This window comes from Anopheles gambiae, chromosome 2 (genome assembly GCF_943734735.2).
Source record: "Anopheles gambiae chromosome 2, idAnoGambNW_F1_1, whole genome shotgun sequence".
NCBI lineage: Eukaryota > Metazoa > Arthropoda > Insecta > Diptera > Culicidae > Anopheles > Anopheles gambiae.
This window is the reverse complement of record NC_064601.1, coordinates 46939379-46962076: the sequence shown is the minus strand read 5'-3', so window position 1 is coordinate 46962076 and position 22698 is coordinate 46939379. Positions and strand designations below refer to the sequence as shown.

Here is a 22698-nt window from a genome sequence, read left to right as displayed (position 1 = left end):
GATGATGATGGTCCCTCCACTTTCCCCTTCAAAGGTTCGAGAAGGACGAAATTATCTTAAAGATATTTAGGTATAAAAATGAAAGTAATATTTCTACATAACACTCGAGTGGATGATTGAATGTTTTCGACCCACTAATGAATCCGATAAGGTGCCGCTAAGTCCTATCATCTTACAACCAGCGGGTCTAAACCCCAAAATCCACTATACGCGCGCGTGTCTCGAATCTTTGAAGACTTACATTATTTTTTAAATTTTATTCTAAATTATCTTATTTTTTCATAATAGCTGTTAAACAAAAACAAATTAAAAAATACACCATCATCATCAAGTTACACAATACAAACAAGCAAGCACTTCTAGAAGTATACATTCTATATTACACTATACTACTATACTAAAACACTTCACGACCACATTACTAAATAACCTGTTTCACATACAGTGCACATTCCTTTTTGAAATTTCCCAGACTTGTGGCGTTAACAACCTTTCTTGGCATCGAATTATACATTCGAATTCCCTTATAGTATAAGGAGTTCTGAGCTCCTATCCCATTGTATCCCATTAGTTGTCTTAATTTTCCACTTATTTTTAATATTCATCACATTTTGATTATACTGTTTCATGGCGCATGTGGGTTGTATTATTTCAAAGATAATTATCGATTTCTAAAACAAAAGAATAGGGCTACCTCAAATCATCTTTGTTTTATGTTTTATTTTTCGTAGCAACGCAATTCATCACGTTTGAATGAATTTACTAAACCTATCAATATATTGATTGTTTTTAATTTTTATATTTCGGTCATTGAAACATTTACACATCATCTACTTAATCTGTAGTCATTAGAAACCCTTCCACGATGGTATGATCGTAAAATGTTACGAAACATTGCAGACAAACTTTCCCCGAATAGCTCTACTCAACAGTACTCCGACCGAAATCGAAACATGGCTTCATTTATATGTAACTATTGGCAATATACGGCTTTTTTGTTCCAATATAGGGCAACATCGATAGGACTGTGAGTGAATCAATGAAATGAATATTAACAAAGAGGTTTTAATTTACCACAACCTAAAAATAAATGCAAATGAAAAACATTTCGTAAACATCTGGAAAAAAGCATATCGTGTGTAACAATGTCTATGCTTTCAGTTACATTTGTTCTTGTGTTCGTGGAATTTATGAAAATGCATTCATTGGTATCATTTATCTGTATAACACTACGTAACAATATTTACCTTTTTCGCACTTTGCACTCAATTGATTGTGTCTATTAGTGCAGGTCAGTTGGCCTTTACACACGCATAAATGCGTCACTTTTACGATAACTGTAATTTTTGAAACATGTTACATGTGTATGGCAAATTTCATCCTATTAAAATCTCAACCATTCCATCAACAGGAATAAATTGATGCATGGTGATGGTCCAGTGCGATTTTACATTGTGGTAAGGGTTTAAACTGAAACATATTTCACAGCACAATTGCTACTCTTTTGAAACGCACAAAATACAGCTTAAAACAGAATCCTTGAATTGGAGCATTACAGCCGTACGTGGCTAAAGTCAGCATCCGTTTTAAAGCAACCTGTTTTGAATGCAAACTGCAAACTCAAGCGCGATGATGGTACCATTCCCAAACGGTGCTAGAATATCGTTTGTCCCTCCCAATTCAGTACGCCATTGGGGTGCAACAGTAACAAAAAACACATCGAAGAACCATCGAGATGATGTATAATTTAAAATCATCCTTTTACCCCTGCTTACTCATCTCGAAACATGGCCCCGTTTTTTTATATGTATCTCACCCCTGATAGTTTCGCAAACCTCCTATACCCGAGGCCCACATGTCGCTGGGTGGTGCAGCACGCGATGCACAAATATATTCATGATTATGCATTTTTATGGAACCTGCTGCTGCTGCTGCTGTTTCGAAAACCACCCGCCACCCTCGCTCAACCATCGCGAGCTCTTCCGTGTTCTACCAACCGACACTCTCCCGGTGAGCAGCAGCAGCAGAATTACCCTGTTGTACTGTAAAATGGCATGCTGTGGGGAGCGACTTTAATCCATAGGGGCCACTTAAACCGAACCCTGGATGATGATGCAGCTCCCACGCTGCTGAAAACGTTCGTGCTCAGCAGCATCTAGCTGCAACCCCACCGCAGGATATCTCCCGTACAGAATAGAACCGTGGCACTGTGGTTGGGCGATCAATTGACTTTGTTAGGCCAAGCAGAGAGGCACAGGGCTGGATGCAACCCCTTAAGCTGACAATCTCAATCTCCCCTGTGTGAGGATGGTGAAGAAAAAGGCAAACAAAAGGCACAAATTACTGCTACTCCACCCCCGTTGCTGGGCACTGCCACGTTGTTGCTCAGCCAGCCAGCGGCAACCTTGACAGAGGTCGTAACGTTGCGGTGGCTTTGTGTTGCATGCGAATCAGAAAACATAAATAAGCCAACAAGATACCAGCACCACAGCCGAGCGAGTTGCATTTAATCTTACATTATCCCCGCGTTTCTTTCGTTGCAGATTCCAAAGACGACTGTCCGCGAGCGCGGCTACAACGTGCTACATCCGCTGAAAGTGCGAATCACTCACTTGACTAAGCGCCGAGCGACGGACGACTATGGCGGTTGTCAATGCGCTGCTACACCCTGAAGTACCACCGACAGCTGCTAGGCAAACCCAGCGGAGTCTGGACCTGAGGCACACCGGCTAACCGGATGCCAATGCAGGAGTGAAACGTAAACGTGTACACAGCCCCAACTCGATACAGCGATTCGCGCGCGTTCGCAAGCCAAAAGGATCTCATACTCGTTTAGTTGATTTTAATTTCTCATTACGTTAAGTGTCACGTTTTCCTTTCACGTGCTGTTGTTTTATTCCATTGCGTGACTGTGTGTATGTATGTGTATGTGTGTGCTTAATGTGCATGGAAACTTTGATGTAAATTGCTTGGGGTGTACCAGAACGCTGGTTGTGGTGATCACATCTCAACAGGCGGCACTTTTGACAAGTTGGCAAAACTAGATCGGATTAGAGAGGGACGGTAAAACAGCAAAGCAAAATAACAGAAAACAGAAAAGATAACGATAACATGACGATGAAGCTGTTTCGACGCGGTTCGCCACGATGTATCGGGCTGCTGTCTGCGTTCGTGACGATCCTGCTCTGCCTGTACTACATCTCCATGGGGCAACCGTCGCCGGCTGGATCCGGCCCATCCGCTCCGACGGGGATGGACGGTAAGGATGCGTCCGGCGGTCCGATGGCAGCGGGCTTAGCCCATCAGAAACGGTAAGTCCATAACATACCCTGACTTTTATGATTCGGCTTTCCTTGTTAACTGCGTGCGGGTTCGGGTTCTGTTTGTTTCGGGCCTGTCAAAAATGCCACCGAACGCCTCTTTATCATCGCTGTCTAGCGAATTTACATTCACCATTATTTCACCACACCACGCAGCCTCATTTCCGGCCGATTACCAGGGCGAATCCTTTTTCGTGCGTGTGTGCTTTTTTGTTTTATTCCGCGGGGTAAACACTGACACATTTCCGTACCGGAACGGGCGATTTGTTTGGCCATTCGGCAGCGAGCGAAACACGGATTATTATAGCGCGAGAAGAGAGGTTGCAGGGCGTGCAGGCCGGCATGTTGCGTGCAAAAATCGATCCAACGTTTACACGGCGAGGGGGTGAACAGATCATCTTGGTGCTGCCTTGCTCCGTGCCTCTCTCTCACAAACACACACAAACACACACACACTCATAATTTTACGGGGCAAAGTTTTATGTTTTATTGGAGGTCCACTTGGAAGCTGACGTTAGCGAATGTTCCGGATTCCCTGCCTGCTGGAGAGCGGTGGGTTGAGGCGGTGTGGTGTGGAGAGAGTGGAAGTTATGAGAGCCAATTTGGGATTATGGCTGCTCGTGCTTAAGTCGAAATTGTATGACTTTTTGGAATTGATTTTGCGAGCTGAAGAGTTTATTTGAGTTTTGTATCGGGACAAAAAGATCTGCCCGGGCATGTACCGGTGCGGTAGTAACAATGGACGGGTAGTTTAGTACGGAGCCCACATTACGTAGGCATTTACTGCGGGAGCAGGCAGAAAGTTGTTTGGAAGCTACATATTGAAGCAGTAAAACTAATACCGACGGTCATTCAAATGCACGCTATATTACCATGTCGAGATTTTGTGTCATTAAAGCGGAACGGTCCTCTCAACGGAACGGTTGGGTCTAGGTAAGGGATCAAATGAAACGATGGCAGCTATTTGACGACAAGATCCGAACCGTTTTCTACGAACCTGGGCAAGCTACAAAGCTGGGCTTATAGTCTCTCGACATATTAGATTTAAGAAAAATTATACATCTACTGTAATTCATTTTGGTAATAGGTTTGAAAACCTGCCGGTGATTCATAGGCATTAACACAACAGGTACAAAACAATTACATTCCAGTTTGTATACACAAAAATAAAATCAAACAATTCCGATAAATAAACCATATATAAATGAAATGGTCTAGAAACCAACGTTCTAACAAGTGTCCATGAAAAACTTTTTTGAAGGGAATGGAAAGAGGTTTCAACATTTTAAGGTTTTGATAAGATACGATTGCAACACTTTTGCCGTTGTAAATCGACTAATCAACATCAAAAGAAGCTTATCTGACTTATTATGTTCTATACCATATTCAAAAATTGGGAAAACAAATCTTGCAGTTTCTATTTCCATGATTTAACTACAAACAATTTATTCTATCAATTTTTTTTTACACAATCGTTTTTGTGAGACTGACATTTCATATTGCCAAATATATTTGCTTAAAAACTAATCTTTTATCTTAAACTTCTATAAATATCGACCATTATAGTACGATGCTGTTCAACATTGGCGGTACATGGGACTGTGATGCAATTTTTACAGCAAAAGCGGCTTGAATGATCGATAATCTGTGTCACATTCATTGACGTGTATGTGCCACAGTTCCGAGAATAACTAATCTTCGGAGCAAATGTATCAAATGATGCAAAAACACAATAGTATGGAAAAGGGGGTTTAAAAATACATGCTGCCTTAAATACCTCAGCGGGTTAAGGATTTTAAGGCAGAATGCAGCATGATTTTAAGGCAGCTGGTAGGATACCTCAGCGGGTTAAATACATGAAAATTGCAGTGGGTTAAGAAAAATTGTATTCATATATGTGTACATTACTACCCTTCTAGGGGCTTTGCATTCTCATCTAATGTTTGAAACTAATCTTATAACTAAAATACGCTTTGAGTGGATTCAATCAATAACCTGTTTCTCCTATTACTGGTTTCTGATAACTAAAGAATTGAGAAACGCGTAACCCTGAAAGGATTTACGAAACATCAAAATATTTAAAGTGAATCAAATTAATGCCTAAGCGTTCTATAGTACGATAACAAACATTGAGTTCTTCTTGAGCTTAATACTAATCAATCACAAAAGCGTAACAATATAAAGTACAAGAATGAAGCCGACGCAACAATTGACGCTGCTCACATGCAAAACGGCATTCTGATTGAATCATGACTAAAAGGATCAGCGTTAGACGTCGACACTGAAGTAAATATGTAAATAATTCTCGCTCGCAGCAACTTACCGTCAAGCGGCATGCGAGCGTGCGGCGTCAACAAAGGCCCATATATTTGCCCAAAATGTAATAAATCTCGCAAAATTAACACACGAGCTCGCAGTTAACCGGGAATCGAGCACTATGCTTGCAGAATTCGCTCGCAATCGCTCCGCAGACCAATTATGAAATGTAACGCGCCGATTTCAGGGTGAAAGAACGGGAAGGAAATAAAAGTACGACTAAATTGTCACACTGGCACACTGAAGTTTGCCCATAATTCTCGCCGCCGATGGTGCCGCTAGTCTTAGTGCCATTAAATGCGACGGGACAGCATGTGTATGAGCGCGGGAAAGCGCTAACCTACATTAAGGTAGAACTTCCTTCCTGCCATCCAGACGATTCTGCTGACGAGAATGGTCGATCGTAGCTTCCGCTTCTGCCCGGTTGCTAATGTCATATTTTCGGGCTCACTAAGTGGCGGTACAGTATCAGTGCCTGGGGCAGTTGGCAGGGCGGATAGAGTATTATGCTTCAGCATAGAATCGATCGGAAGTCGAAAGGCTAGATGCCCGGGATGGAATGTAATGGGAGGAAGGTAATGTCGATGAATTGGTGTGTGGCAAGCGCAAGAAGTGTTGGTGCAGACCATACATTATCCCCCTTTTCCTCTTGCTTCCTGCCCGATAATGCTTGGGGCGATGTTTTTACCCCCGTTCTCGGCCCCGTACATATAACGCCCGCTTAGAAGGCCGGGCGAGCAAGCCTTTATCTGAAGGCAATAAAAAATCACATAAAGCGAGATATAAGTGAGCATAAATATTCCTGCACGCGCACCAACACATGGCCACATCACCAATCCATACCCGTTCCGCTTAATGCCTGCTGGCCAATGCGGTACGGTTAAGTACAATGTGTCCATGTCAATGCGTGGGCCAACGTACTGTCGTAATCGTGCTATACATGCTTTACGGGTTGGGAAAAGTGGCGTGAGAATATTCTGCTGCTGCTTTCCTTGAAAGTGGGACGTAGAAATGCAACAACGAGAGTGCAATGCGCGTGTAAATCTAATCGATAGAAAATTCAACCTTGTGCACAGTGGGATGTTAATGTGTTTTTCCAAGGAATAGGTACAATCGTTGTAGTCTACTCAACGGTTTACCATACAGGGTGTGAATTTTCCTAAGCTAATATACCTGTTTGATTACTTACGCAGGTATACATAGTTAAAGTATTTTTGTTTGAAGAATTAGCAGCGATCATGTCATCCATAATCTCAGTCGTTGAGATGAGCATCTGTCGTTGAGGTGCAACGATGAGATGTTGAATGTGACCAATATTCAATGAATGACATAAAATTGAAAACCTAGCGATACTTGGTGGTGTTCTTGCTCTACAATTTGGCGAATCATTTGCGTTACTAATTTAAATCCCTGAAATATTGTGACCTGGAAAATGCTTTCGACCGAAAGTGTAGTTCGTATAAGTAATTTCTTCATTTTACTTTAGAAGGAAATTCTCCACGTTGACAGCCTGCCTCAAGGATTTATTCTGTTCGATATAATAATACAAACATTCCATCAAAATCCAAGAAACAATTGTTGTACTAATTTTTAATTAAATTTATTTTCAGTTTCTAATAAATTAATCCTAGCTTAATCTAATCGGCTTGGCTATCTATAAATATTTAATTCGCTCATAGTATAACAGAGAGGATTGCTGAGTTCCATGCGATATTTGAACCCACTAACAGCTATACCACTGGATCGACCGTTGTTTCCTATACTTCCGACAGAAGAACTAACAAAAAGCAATCAGAGTATGAAGTAGGCCCAAATACACGCTGAGTGAGCCAGTACCATCGACAAACGACAATATTCCCATCCACCACAACAAACTTGCACCACTGAGTGATGTCCCCGGGTGTACATCCTAGATTCTAGCACCGTGTGATGCAACTACAACCACTGCTTTCCCCGAGGGCGGAAGTTTAAGGAGGAAAATATTGGAACAGCTCTCGCTCTTCCCTCACGTGTTGTTTTTCTTCCCCTTTCCATTTTCCAACTCTTTTACCCGGGCCTTCTTTTCGCGAACGGTAGAATCGACCGCTTCGGTTGGTTGGCTTTCGATTGCTTTTCACTCAAAGTGGGCAAACTTTCTTCTCGCAAGCACTTTGGCTGGGATGTTGCGCACCCGATAGCAGCAGCCCAGTTCTTCACCAAGATGCGCCCCGCGTGGCAGTGGGATGTTAGGGAAGTAAAAATAAATAAATTGTTTGATAGGCAATTACGGCCAACAAATGACCGGAAAGGGTGAGGGGAAGTGGGGGGAGAAAGCGAGAAGATGCTCAATTTGTACGCTTGAAGAACGCTTCAAAGTTAAGCCTAATTTATTGGTGCATGCAAGTGAAGTCTATACTTGACAAACGTTGAGTCGTTTCAAACCATTCATTACTCCGTACAGAGTGTGTTAAATCTTCCAGATGGAATTAGATGCCGTACGGAAGGATACAAAGAACTCATTTTACGCAACCCCACCCCCTTGCCCTCTCAATAATTATTTATTCTTTGCCTAAATGGTGTGGCGAAGTCCATTTTTATCAGAAAACGTTTCCTGTCACATCCTGGGAAACCTTGATTTTCTTGATTTTAATTACTTTTTTACTCACTGTTTGCTTATCGACCGTTTCATTCTCGTGGAATCGGTCGGTTTTGGCTTGACCTTTTAACTACTTTCCACTCCCGGAAACGTTAAATGTACGGACTGTCAAAGCGAAAAAGCAACGTGTTTTCGGATATCAGCTACCAGAACTTTTACCAGCAAGAAACAAAACTCAAATAACCCCTTTTCCGTCCCACAACTCTGACGTGAAGATAGTAGAAGCAGCAGAAGATTCGCTAGAATTGTTTGTGTTTGGGTGGAGCAAACTTTTTTGGGGCTAGGCTGGAAGATAAAATGTGCTCCAGAAACGATTCAACCGTGTACGGTACACGGCAGAAGCAACAGCAAATCCGCCGACACAACTCGGTTTTCAGTTCCGTGGCTTCGCCTTTCAAAATGACATCGCTTTGATGTTTGCCGTACGACGTGGTACATTAACCAATCCTCCCGATGTCTGCCTCGAGGACAACCGAATGTATTTAATTTTTTCCTGCAATTCAATGTATTTCACCATCGAACGGCACTGTGTACGGTTTTTACGCTTTAGTAGTCGATTACCGAAAATTACCTGCTGATAGTAACATACGACCATTTGCTGCGGTGGAGGTTTATGGTGACAGTTCTGTGTTGACATGACATGTAGTAATGTAATTACTGATTGAAAATGAACCTGCATTGCCCCGGACACTGTGGGCAGCCACAGCACAAGGATGCTTCGCCGAATGTGTGTTGGAATGTCACCGTGGAAGAAACTCGTCCCGATGTTGCTTCCTGCCCGGTGACTCAACGCTGGATTATGCAGATTCGATCCGATTCAATTCCCGGTACTGTCTTGCCCTGTGTTGCCCTATACACTGCGGGCGTACGATGTGCCAGACAGACAACACCGGTAACCATAATCCTGTTGCCATGCACCAAGTCCGGGCAACTTTGTCAACCGCCATCGTCCGTCGTTTCGGAACTGCAAATGGATTCGGTGACTTTGCTGGGGGGGGGGGGGTGACTTTGCTGAAGGGTATGCTTTGCCAAGCCGTGTGAGAGCTGATGCTTTCGTGACTTCTCTTTCTCGGTGACTGCAAACAACGTTTCTTCATTTGCGGTTTACCGTTGTGAATGCTCGGTCAAGCAAAGTTTGGTACGAATCCGGCTGCTTACCGAGTGCGGTATTATGTCGTGTATGTGAGTGTTCTGTTGATTTCAGAAGGGGTTTGAGATGCATTTAGAATGTCTCGGAGGTGCATTTGGACAATTTGGTGTACATTTAAACAAATTCATGTTCTAGCCATTCTTATTGAAATTGACACACAATGACATGGACAAAACATCTGGATCCATTTAATGATATTAAAGTAATCTTTAATAGCAAATATCCCCCAGTTTCTATCAAGGTACCAAGGATGTTGACAGCATTTTAACGTTTATGTATTTACAAATATATATTCATACAACTATATGAAGTTACGAATATCTGAAACATTTTCAAACTCTCTAACTTTTCTATATGAAGACCCGGTTTCCTTGAACAAGTTCCTTAAGAACGTAAAAAAGACCATAAAGAATTGCCAAGTAGCAGATATTATTATAATCGCAACATGCTAACCACCTGAGATAAAGTGTAACATCTTTGAAATTAACTATTTCTATAAATAGTGTGTATTTTGTTTCATTCCTTTAAAAAAGTTTGTTAAAACAGACCCAATATTTTGTTGTCTTCTTTCAAACAAGCTACCGATCTTGCTTCCGTAAGCCTTACCATACACTCACCGCACATGACGATGCATTTGTCAACGGTGGTGTTGAGCTGTCAGAATCAAACTCAAGCTCACATGCCAATAGCATGCGCCGCAATCTATTCGACATCAAATTCAATTGAAGAGTGTGCTTTTGAAGAGAAAAAAATACGTACAGAACGGGTACCCTATCCCTCGGGAAGCCCCATTACCTCTCTACACACGAGCAACGAATAGTGCCACACGTCGTTCGTCGCTAGATCGTTGAAATATCTTTCGTTTACCGCGCAGCAGGAAAGGCAGTAGTAGTAAAACATTTCCACCGTTTCGTCACCTTATCTCCCTCAGAGTGTGTTGGCTAACTGTCTGTCAACGGCATACGCCCACACACGTACATTTTCGCATTTACGCACATGGAACTAGCGGTGTGTGCGTGAGAAAGAAAGCCTGCAGTAGCTTTTTAAGTGACGCTGCTCGGCATACTGCGACCTCAATATGGGAATGGATCTGCATTGTAGTACAAATTGGATTATGTTCACGTACACACACACATACCAACTCTTTCGCAGGATGTTATTCCCTCTTTTTGTTGCCATTATAGAAAGGTCATTGTTTCCCCCGGCACAAATGTGTTTGAAACGATCCTGCTGGCAATGTGCTGGACGAACCAACAGCCAACACCATACACAGATAGCATTTTTCTTTCTCATCAACTATTCGCCACTTGGACTGGGTAGCAAATGACCGACTATTGTGTTCTACATCGTCTCACTACTAGCCGGTGTACATGTCCAGCGTTTAGCCATCCCCACGTGGCTTCTGTTCAAAGGATGTCTGCGTTTGGAGCCGCCATCAATCGGGGAAGGGGGGGAATCCGGGACTATTGGGATTTCGTGTGAGCTCCGGTAAACCTTATTGCATCATCACCATCATCGTCATCATCGTCTCCATTGCGGATGACACCATTCTGCCCGCACTAGATTGTCAGAGAGAGTGCTCTGCGTTTGCTCGCGAAATGTATGACCTAAGCTGCGTAATCCATCCTTCGGGAATTGCACACGAACCCTCCGGAAGCAATTGTACCGGCGAGAGATATTCCTGGAAGAAAATGGCATCTATCTTTGCAACACCGCGCACGGAGCACAATTATTCCCTTGTTGCGAACGACGCGGCAACGACGGTGGAATAAAAACACATCATTCGCCAAGCGATACCACCGTCCGATCGGATTTCGGTTCACACTCGGTCCATTATGGCACTCTGCCGGACTCTGCTCGTTCGCGGCGTACATCACCCAGGACACTAATGGACGGAAAGGCAAACACGACCACAGCGTCCTCGGCACAAGCATCGACGGTCGGTTGAGCTCGAAAGTGTACGGGAGAGCAACCCCCCCAAAAAAAATGGCGTATCCTTCCATTTCTCTCCGTTCACGTCCACATCTCGGCGGTTCGGTTTATTAGGAAGCAATTGGATTAGTCCGGCGGTGATCTCGCCCCTCGGTTCCGGTTTGGAGCGACCTGCTGCTTGACCGTTCCCGTCCATTGGTCTAGTCCGTCCACTGTGGCCACTGTTTATAGCGTGGTCTATTTGATTAGGGCGCTTTTTTCTACCGTCGACTGAGTCGAGTCTGCTTTGTGTCCGGTTTGCAATCACGTGCGAATCCGTTGCCTCACATGGGTATTCATCTAATGTATCTGGTTTAACGATATCAAGTCTCGAAACCATGCTGCGTCGCTGCTCCGCCTAACGTCCCCGGTGCAAACGAATGGGAGCGGGGCGGTGGTTAACTAAGTTAAACTAGGGTTGACATGTTCAAACTTGACACAGGAATTGAGGTCAATTTGAGGGCTACCCATAAACATTTGGTCGAACTAAAATGAGAATTTTAGACTAATATTTTATCTACGCCTTAAGCTTTCATGCTAGATACGGATGGTCGCTCGTATTATCTGCTTTCGAGTTGTCCAGAATACCTAGTTTAAGTTGTTGTTAGAGTTTTTTTAGTATTTGTGTGATTAGATAATGTTTTATTTTTTCCGTAATCAATAAGGCCATATCAGCTCTTCCCTCCGTTAATAAATACATAAATAAATAAATAAATAAATAAATAAATAAATAAATAAATAAATAAATAAATAAATAAATAAATAAATAAATAAATAAATAAATGAATGAATAAATAAATAAATAAATAAGTAAATAAATAAATAAATAAATAAATATGGAGTAGTCTCGTAGTACAGTCGTCTACTCGTACGACTTCAAAACATACAAGTAATGGGTTCAAGTCTCATATGCAACGTTCCCCCGTAGCTAGGCTAATCGAGGCTAAGAGAAAGATAAAAGGTCACTCTTTCGTTAAAGCCCACAACAAGACACAGATTTTTGAGCGTCATCAAATAACATAACTGCGTAAAGAACAGTTGCAAGAGTTTGATTTTTGAATAGCTTTAGAGGAGAGGAGAAGGAAAGAGTTCTGTAATAATGTATGCAAAAAATTAGACTTAACACAAAAATGGCAATTATTATTATTATTATTATTATTATTATTATTATTATTATTATTATTATTATTATTATTATTATTATTATTATTATTATTATTATTATTATTATTATTATTATTATTATTATTATTATTAATGCAATTAATATTTGTTATTAAAAAAATAGTTCAAAAATACTTTACATGAATGTGTCTCAATGTGATCAATGGGCGCTCAAATGGCTGAATATGCATTTTATTGGCGTAAAACATATATTGGAATGGTTTCGTTGAATGATCTCTGCCAACCGTTTACATCAAAATTAAATCTAATCGAAATTAAAGTAATATAAACTACTTATTTACTGAAGTAATTTACTATTAATATACTATTAATTATAAATATTAATTTACTAATTAAAAAGTTTTAGTTTTTTTTTTGTATGTTTGTTATAGTTTCAAACATCCTTTTAACTAAAAAGTGTAAATAAGACTATTGCACTAAATTTTATAAAATGATTGTTTGATTCACAAGAAGCAGTCTGCCTTATTGTTTATGTTTTTTGTATATTCGTTTGTTAAAATAATTCAATCAATCAAACTTTAAAATATTTAAGAACATAAAATATACCCCATATTGTTGTCACTTAACCCTCCTCAAAATGCCAAATTCTCCGAAATGCAAATCCGTCATCAGTTCAATCGCGGCTCTTAATTTTATATTCGCGTGTCACCGTCATGTCGGGCTCTGGCACACGTCACCGTCAGCACGGGTTTCTGTCTAAAGCGTTCCTTCGAGATTTCAAATTCTCACCATCGTCGAGAGGAGCCGACGAAACGACGGCGTTTCTAAATCGTTTCGACAATTTAGCCTTTTTATTGCCATCGCTCACTGTCACATTCACACGCAACGACCATGGGGGAACAGGGCCGGGAGTTCGCACGTCCACCGTCACTCACTCAGTGCAGCGTGTGACACCCCTGCTGCCAATTGACAACGGGTAGCCATAAAGGTGGCCAGAACCATTTGATATGGCACGTCTGCCCCCATCGGCTGACGCGATTCCCTCCCTCCCTGTCTCCAGCGATCACAGCCAGTAGTGGAACAAAATGGAGACGCCTGGTTGCCGCTTGTCGGCGGTACGGGAAAACGCGCGCGCGAGAAGCACACACTACAATTGCGGACCAGTTCCGAGGCAGCCAGGCGAATAATACAATTGAGCCAAAGCAGGGCGAAGCGTGGCGAGTTTCATTCAGTACACATACGTCCCTACTACTACTACCATTGTTTGTGAGTCTCGAAAGGGTCGTTACAGCACGCGAATTCGCGCGTTTCCCCGCGTTTCACCTTCCCCCAGCTCGGGACGTTGCTTGTACTGCCTCGGGAAGGATTTCGGTACTTTATTTCTCCGCTCCACACAAGATATTGAAAATTCACAATTTACCAATTCTCGTTCAATCGGAAAAATCATTCAACAATAAATATAAGCGAACGCAACCGAGTTTCGGGACAGAGCGCAAGAGTGTGGTAATAAATTGTACGTCAACATAGTGAGATAGAACGAAAAGGAAAGAGTGAACGAGAGCGAGAAAACAACATTTGTTACAAGTGTCCGTGTTTTACGCTGCTCGTCTAACGTTGACTGTAAGTCATCTCCGGGAGCGAGCATCCTTCTGTTTTGCGGCAAGGCTGTCGTTCATGTGCTGTTGCTCGCGGAGATCGTTCATTTGCTTCCTTTCTCTGTCCCTTACTTCTGTCTGAATGGCAAAAACAAAACATCGAAAGATCGCAATTTCCAGTACACTTACCGTCAGTACTTTCTATTAATAGCATGATGCAATATTCAATCGAGACAAACAAAACGGTCCAGCCAATGCTGCAGCTACGAAAGCGAACGAGATAGAGATAAAAAATATATATCAACCTTCAATTCATAGCGGCCGCGTGCTCACATGAAAACAGTTTGATGTGGAATTGCATTGCTGGAGCTGTTGTGGGAGGTACAATAAAATTTCCAACAACAATAAGTGCTCGCAGGACCACCACCACAACAACAACAAACACAGCTACCGAAAATCCTCGAAACCCTCTCATTCCAATAATGTTTTACCACGAGCGAATAGCAAATGTCCTTCCTACTACACTGAAACTATATCCCCGGTCCGTACCAACAAATTCCCACACCACATGCCATGCCGGAACGATGCCGCACCAAAGTCCTGTGACGATGTGGACCAATCCATATATTTTCGCATCATTAAACGCTCATAATAAAATTTCGAATAAAGAAATCGTACGAGAGACAGCGGTGGATGAAAGTGGACAAACCTCGGTGGACCCTTTTTGGGTTGCCGCTACCGACTCGTTGTTGGTAGGTGAATTTTTATATTTTGGTCTTTATTTTATGGAAGGGGATGAGGTCCGCTTCAGCTGACTTGGGGCAACAAATGGCTAAGAGTGGAGCTGCGCATCTGGTGGCACAGGGAGTACTCGGAGGGCAATTTTTCCCCAATGTTCGGACTGTCGGTATTATTTCAGGCGAGTTTCCTTATTTTTTTATGATCAACCCCTTTGGTGATCGATTTTTTTTTTGCATCGTGCCTAGTACGTTGTCCTCGGATTAAAATAACTCCAGTATCATCGATTATTGTATTTTCGGATCAGGATTGTCACCACAAAAGATACGGAAATAAAATCATACAAATCGGGTATGTTTTATGCCACCGCATTGTCGTGTACAGCCGTACACACTGTACACAGCTAAATACTATGAAAGTATATGAAGTAAAGCTGCTAGCTTTATAATGGGTTATAATTTAGTTTTCATTCGTTCGGTGCCTTCCTAATAAATTCTAATAATCCTTCACATCCAACCATACCGGACAACAACTGAGCCGGCAATCATCAGCGAGAAAAGCCTCACCAAATGCCACACAATAACCCCCACACTCACACACACCCAGAGGCTCACTTTGGGAAGTTGAAATCGGGAGGCGAGAGAAAAGTTGCGGGAAAGTCATCCTCGAAGAAAACAAAAAGTGAGGTGGACGGGGTTTAGGGTTCCGTAAGCAAAAGCAAGGCACGAAAGTTTATGAAATTTTATGGAATGTCATCAAAAATTACTATCCAACGGGGAACAGAAAGGATCGTTCGTTTGTATCCCGCGTGTGTAAGTGTGGGTTTTTTTTTCGTTTCTTTACTTTTCGTTTCATGTACCCTTTCTCCAACGTAGTCCTCCCAAGTAAAGTTTGTGTTACTTTATCTTCCCTGCACTACCAAAACGTCAGCTATGTCGAACTCGTCTTTTTCCGTCTCAGTCCTTTGCCTCACGTTGCTTCCGTATCTCTTCTGCACGGACCGTTGATAGGATTGATAGTGCCGAATAACGAGCGGAATAACAAACTGACCTGGCTTGAATTTTTCGGTGAAAGTTATGACACCTTTTTCACATAGAAGAGCTAAGAAAACGAAAGGATGGAGAAAATGGACTAGATATTAAACTAGATTCAAACTGGGCAAGAAAAAAGCGAATGAAGAAATAACATTGCCCGGCGCATATGTTCTTTGTATGTGTGTGTCGGTGCGAAAGAAGTAGGGGATAATGAGGCAATTTTGTCTTGCTAAGGATTTCTGCCAGATCTAGCATGATTTGCACCGTATGTGAAATGTTTGCATCGAGAACGATGAAATGAATATAATATAGGGAACAAATAATTAAATTCAGAGAGGAGCGAAAAGTAATTTAGACACGTTATGAGACAAGTGCATAAAGAAATAAAAAGTATATTTTGAACAAAAATTCAACAGTGTTAAAAATTTACCTACGTTATACAAAAAAGATATTAAATATAGGCTGATTTTGTTTCAACTATCTATAAATAATGGATATAGTACTCACAAAAGGATGTAGCTTTTTCGAAGGTTGTATGAATACGATATTTGAACCCATGTTGGCAGCAATTAATTGATACAATTTGACACCTGTGTCATAGTACCGGTTCCAAACAAACTATCATTGATTACTTTATATCAAACGCGTAATACTAGCTTTATAAATGGCTTTGCGATGTGTTCTTCAAAATTCCAACAGAACAGTTCATTATTATTGCCTTAAGCACCGCAACAAACAATCATTCGCTGATACATCGCTGATGAAATATTTCACTAACAAGAACACCTTACCCAACACACAAGAGTTTTCCTACACATACTGAAACAAGCTCGAGCTCATTGATTTTTTTTTATCTTGCGTTACAATCTGGCTTTGCGATCTTGGAGAGCTCTCCAATCCAAATCTTTGACGACTTCAAAAAAGCATTTATCTATCCGTATATGTTGCTTGGTCCTGTTTGGTCTTGATCTCCCGATCCTGTACTCAAACAATAATGCAATAATAATACAAAACTCGATACGTAAGAACTCGCAGATAGATTGACCAGATATTTCGTACAGTTGCTATACCGCTCTAACTAGTCAGAACATGGTCAAAAGAATTTGTCCATATTGCCCCGTGCTCCCATTATTTCAGGACAGTTCTCCATAACATTGTTCACTATAGTCAACACTCCCAAGCAACCAACCCAAATCATCGTCCGTCGTCAAGGTCGTTTGACAGTATATTATTTCAAACTGTCAAACAACCCAAGGGACACAAACCACACGTCGTATCCTTTCGCAAACAGGGACAAAATCCTTTCTGCGTGTCGAACATTGGAAACAAAAGTTAAATTACAGCACGCTTGTTAAGAATGAAAATGGAAATTAATTCATGATTTGTGCACACCCCGGTTTTTTACCCCCGCCTGAGGTTAGTGTCACATGCCTTCTGGCGAGAGAAAGAGAAAGAAAGAGAATGAGTTTACCTCATTTCACACAACCCCTCTGCACTTCCCGGGGGTAACGTGGGTGGTTTCACGTGTGCCACCAGTGTGCCACACTTACAAAGATAGACGCAATGGGACCGTGTGGGGTCGTCCGGTAACTTGCCGCACCGGTACAATGAAGGTTGGCAAAACTCACAGTTCAAATGAACCTACGAACTCGGGGGTGTAACTTCTCCTCCATTGGTCGCTCCTCCATCAAACGGGCCGCACAAGTGTGGGAATGAATTTTAACCCGGAAGCAGACCGTAGTCAGCAATGGGCTTTTGTGACGGGCGGCATACAACAATCAAAAGAGCATACAACCAGCCCTCCCGATCCAGGCCATCGGATGGGTCGTCTGGTGCCATTGTGTCAGCAACGGAAGCGACAAAATGGTACGAGCTGGTGTTGTGGTCTACACACGCCGGAACGTCCTCCACTCGAAAGTACCCAAATGCTGGCGAATAGTTTTCGGAAGAGCTTTGGTTCGTTCTTTCACACCCTCGGTCACCCAGGCATGAGTGGGTCACCCTTTTACTAGATGCCAATAATATGCAAATCATTTGAAGTTTGTTACTAGCCCGACCTTTTCTCCTCTGTCTCTCGCACACACACTCGCTTGGGAAGCTGGAATAGCTGGAGTTCCATGTGCAGACGATGCTCCACCACACTCATATAATTACGCCGAAGAGAATGAATTTGAATATTGGCATTTGGTACTACCACCGTACATACATGAGCCTCGACCACTCGACAAATGACCATGACAAATAATGAAATAACATCATGTGCACCCACCATCACGGTGATGGTCACCATGGCTTGTGCAGCTTCCGGGTGAAGTCATGCTGGGAAATTTCCTCCCTTTTTGTTGTTATTGCTTCGTTTCTGTTATAATACTTGCTCTCTCCCTCTCTTGTTTGAATCATATTAACCGTGTCCTGTTCTTTTGCATCTCTTTTCCCAAAAATTCCAATAGATCTAACGGACAGCATACGGGGCCGAATGCAAATCACTCGTGGCACAGTTGGTTGCGGAGCAGTCTTAACTCGATCGGCCGGCAGCAGCAGCAGCACATTGCCGATCGGGCAGGTGATAACGTGCGAGGCGACAATGGGGACGGCGATGGCGATGGGATCGCACCAGAGGACGGTACCGACGGTGCCGGTGGCCCCCTGCCCCGGTTCGGTAGTCGTTGGGACGAGTGCAGCATGCTGGAGGAGGCACCCACCGATATCACTACCGTGGACGAGTATGGAAAATTCGATTTCCAGGTAAGTCGAAGCCGAAGAGCGCTGGGGATTCCCACAATCTGGGTGACTCATACATAATCTGAAATCGTACACGTTTGCTTTCACGTTTCTGCAGTAAAACTTACTCCACCACCACCAAACCGGACCCATGTGTGTGGAAGAGGGCTAAGGGAAGATGATTGGAAATTGTCCTTTAATCACTTCGATTTCTTATTAGCACGCTCGACACCCTCTGCCGTCCGCCTTGTTAGCATTTCCGCCTCGAGGCACCGACTCCGTGCGAGCTCAAACTTATCTGAGCATGCAAATTGTTGAGTGGCTGACAAAAATGGGCCGCATGTGAGTGTGAGGAAAATATTCATGTATGCGCATAATATTCATAGCTCTATCTCCATTCGGTTGGGAAGGCCGAAGAAGTATGGCTACGGTTGGGAGCGAAGTATGGATAGCGTCACACGAATCATCCACTCTAGAGCGGGTGAGCGCTTGATGCTGGCAGGATTAGGGTACACAAGCGATCGGTTTGAGAGTGTTATCTCCTTCCTTTTTTTCGCGCCTTTAATGCAAGTTTTTGGGTATGTTTTAAACAAGGCTGTCAGCGAGGTAGAATAGGAGTGAGCGCAAGATTTAGTTTGCACAACAAGTCCCAGAAAACCGTAAGGAAAGGGAATTGTTTTCCGGTCATTGTTATCGTTCACCACCCGGTGGATCTTTAAAGAGATAGAAAAGAAGGAATAGAATAAACAAAATGTCTCAATTGGAAACTTCTAGGATGTTTGGCATTGTGCAACACCAAATTACTAATTACGGATGACCACAGAATCATCTAATTAAATTCATCTAGAACCACAAAAAAGTTTGTTACAACTTCTTATATGATGAGCGCACTCCAAGCATAACTTTCATATGAATCACCAACAGCAGTGTGCGTTTAAATGATATATGATTAATTTGCACCCATATATGAATTTTTACTTAGCATACATAATATTGTGCAAATAGAACAGGTCCTTAATGTTACTTTCTTCACATTTCTACCTATAACTTACATCAGCAAAGGAATAACTCGCTGATGTGAATGCGATTGATGTAGCATCCATTCAATTAATGTCATTGCTGGATGAAAAATACAGTTAAGCACTCTTATCGAACTGCCCGAGCATACTAGTGACCGCAACATTGCGCCCATTACTAAACGGATGACCGAGCAAACCACTCCGTTGAACCGTTGGAAATTCCGACGGGACCGCTCTGACCGGCCGGTGACGAGCGTTGATTTTTACCCCTTTTGTTACCCACGGCAGAATGTTGTAAGCTAGGAGTTTCTACTGACAACACATTACGCTTTTAGCAATGGACCACAGTTCGTACCGTCGGAAGGACACGCACAGACCTGATTCCGCGAGTCGAGCGAAGTTTAAACATTCTCACGACCGCAACCGTTGTAGTCGTTGAGTTGGTTTGTGGTTTGACTGTGTGCGAATAATGTAAAGTACTACTTATTAAGGACTAACAACGACTGTACATACAGCTATTTTTGTTATGCTCGAGACCATTGTAGTCGGTTTGTGGCGAAGACGAGCAAATTATGAATTATGTGGGCACGCTTATGACGTAAATAAGATTCACCTTTTCGGAGAGTTTTTACTAAAAATGAGTAAATTAAAACAACACCAACGCTCGTTTAACATTGCCGTTGCTCAATAGAACGAGTTTTGTTGCTACAATCATTTTTATAAGAATAGTAATTTATTTATTTCCGATCGATGCATGGTTTCTTTGATAAAGTTTGTTTAACAATCCTTCCTATCTGCTACATGAGGCAATTACAAGAGGCATGCCAATATCATGCTTTGCGGGCATCATTAGAGCGATATCGTGGTACAGTCGTCAACTCGAACGAACTTAATAATATGTCCGTCGTGGGTTGAAGCCTCATTACGATCGTCGCCCTCAGAAAGGATTTGACTTATCCGTGTTACTAAGGCGTTATCCATCAATTACGTAACGCAAAAATTTCCAAATTTTAACCCCTCCCTTCTGACGCTAGTGTAACAAACTGTAACGTTCGAAGAAATATCTGTAATCATTAAATAAGCATCGATCATCACGACCAATGTTTGGCGTGAGTTAATCTATATGCAGTTGCTAATGTAGAGGCAAGGAACATGAATAATTTGTTATCATTACATTAATTTTTTTATATAAACTCTGTTGCAATGCATATAATTTAAAACCAAACATGACGCCCGTGTTTTTTAACTGTATTCGTGCTGTAATAATAACAACTTGTTAAATTATTAACTCCAAGCTTTGTTTTGTGCACGCTCTAGCTCTTTTTTAAGGAAGACGTTCAATTAGCTTCATTCAGTTATAATAAAATAACATAATAAAATATCTAAATATCAAATATCACATGAAATAATGTTTTCAAAATCTCTCGAACCTACCGCAGCGATATTCTGCAATCAAATAAAAAATGAAATCTAATGACGTTTAGCATTATGTTCTGCATTTAATTTTACACCTCTACGCACGCGTTTTACGGGTTTGCTCAGATTATAGAATCGCCTCACCCGACAACCCGCTCCTTCTCGCACTCCCAAATAATGATAATGTGCGCCACTGCCGTTTAGTTATTTATTTATGTACCAGCTATGTTGCGGCGCTCGACACATAAATCAGCGAACCAGAGGAATTGGAATGCAAATGACTGACATCGTTTTGCCACCTTGATTGACTGGCTGTACTGTATCGTGTAATTGCTTCTGTCTCTCGTTTTTGTTTTGCACTAAAGCTTCATCCTACACACAGTTCTCCATTCGAGATCGAGATGAGCCCGCCAAACGTGCACCACAGCGTGTACGGTGATTGAAGCTCTCACTACGACGAGCACACGTTCGGTCGCGTCCAAATAATGACACGATCAGCTCGCGGAGTGAGGGAACACGACATGCCGGTGATACTTAGCGCGCACCCGATTTCGATTGCTCGCTAATTGCTAGCACAGTTCAAGTGTTATTACATCGGTAAATCATGAATCCAACCCCCACTGCGGTGGTGAAGACAGAAGAAGGCGGCGTTAGTCGATCGTAAAATGGGTTAAACGTTTTGCGACCGTTTAACTGCCAATTTGCAATCGTGGGCATGCTCGTCAACGGTTTAAACCATTTGATGGGAATAAGATGTGGTTCTGAAACCGTTTCGGTACCATTTGACATGCAGAGCGTGTTAATATATTTGAATCAGGGTTCAAATATGGTTACAGGATACATAGTTAGTGGTAATTCATATACTCTTCCTCTTTAAATATAGGCTAATATAAATTACAATGTAATCAAAATTCATGTTTCATTTAAATCCTCTCTTCCACAGCCAGAATGGATGAAAACCAAGGAATACTGGGACAAAGACTTCGAAACGCGCTATGAAAAGCTGCAAAAGGATCCGAAAAGGCCACCGCTAAAGGTAACAAGAGTGACACTTCTATGTATCTAACACACGTTGCTGATAATTTATACTTAATGTATATAATTATAATGATAATATATAATTTATAAAACATTTTCACACTTTCCTCAGTCATTTAATTTTATTTTTCCCTCTCTCACTCTCTTTCTTTCTATCGCAAAGATTGTGGTGGTTCCGCATTCGCACAACGATCCCGGCTGGCTGAAAACTTTCGTCAACTACTTCCAGTCAGATTCGCGCCAAATTCTGAACCTGGCCGTCACGAAAATGCCCGAGTACGGCAACATGTCGTTCATCTGGAGTGAAATCAGCTTCCTGCAGCTGTGGTGGGATCAGGCCCATCCGACTAAACAACGGGTAGGTGTTGCAATGGGTGGGAAATTTATTTTTGATGGTTTAGGTCCAGCTCTGTATCGAGGACTCTTGCTATTATTAGAGTGGTTATGATAGTATGTCATAATTTGATAACAAAGGAGAGAATAGATTGTAGACCAAAACCAGAACACATTTACTTTGCTCGTATCGCTTAATTGAACTGAACTTTAAGTTTAAGTGGTTGCCAGTGGTTTAGACGTGTTTGGTAAGTTCAAAATAGCGTTCTTTGGATTGAGATTGAATT

At 42.1% G+C, this 22698-nt stretch overlaps 1 protein-coding gene across 4 annotated transcripts in view; it reads left to right on the top strand.

The window, feature by feature from the left end:
• The window catches only part of LOC1270912 (alpha-mannosidase 2), a 190355-nt gene that overhangs the window by 161185 nt on the left and 6472 nt on the right, over window positions 1-22698 (top strand). For all 4 annotated transcript variants that reach the window (XM_061651708.1, XM_061651707.1, XM_061651710.1 and 1 more), the window contains 4 exons: window positions 2544-3311; window positions 18335-18629; window positions 21984-22076; window positions 22242-22436. In XM_061651708.1, the coding sequence (XP_061507692.1) occupies window positions 3112-3311; window positions 18335-18629; window positions 21984-22076; window positions 22242-22436 (783 nt within the window). In that variant the 5' untranslated portion in view covers window positions 2544-3111. The remainder of the gene's footprint in view (window positions 1-2543; window positions 3312-18334; window positions 18630-21983; window positions 22077-22241; window positions 22437-22698) is intronic.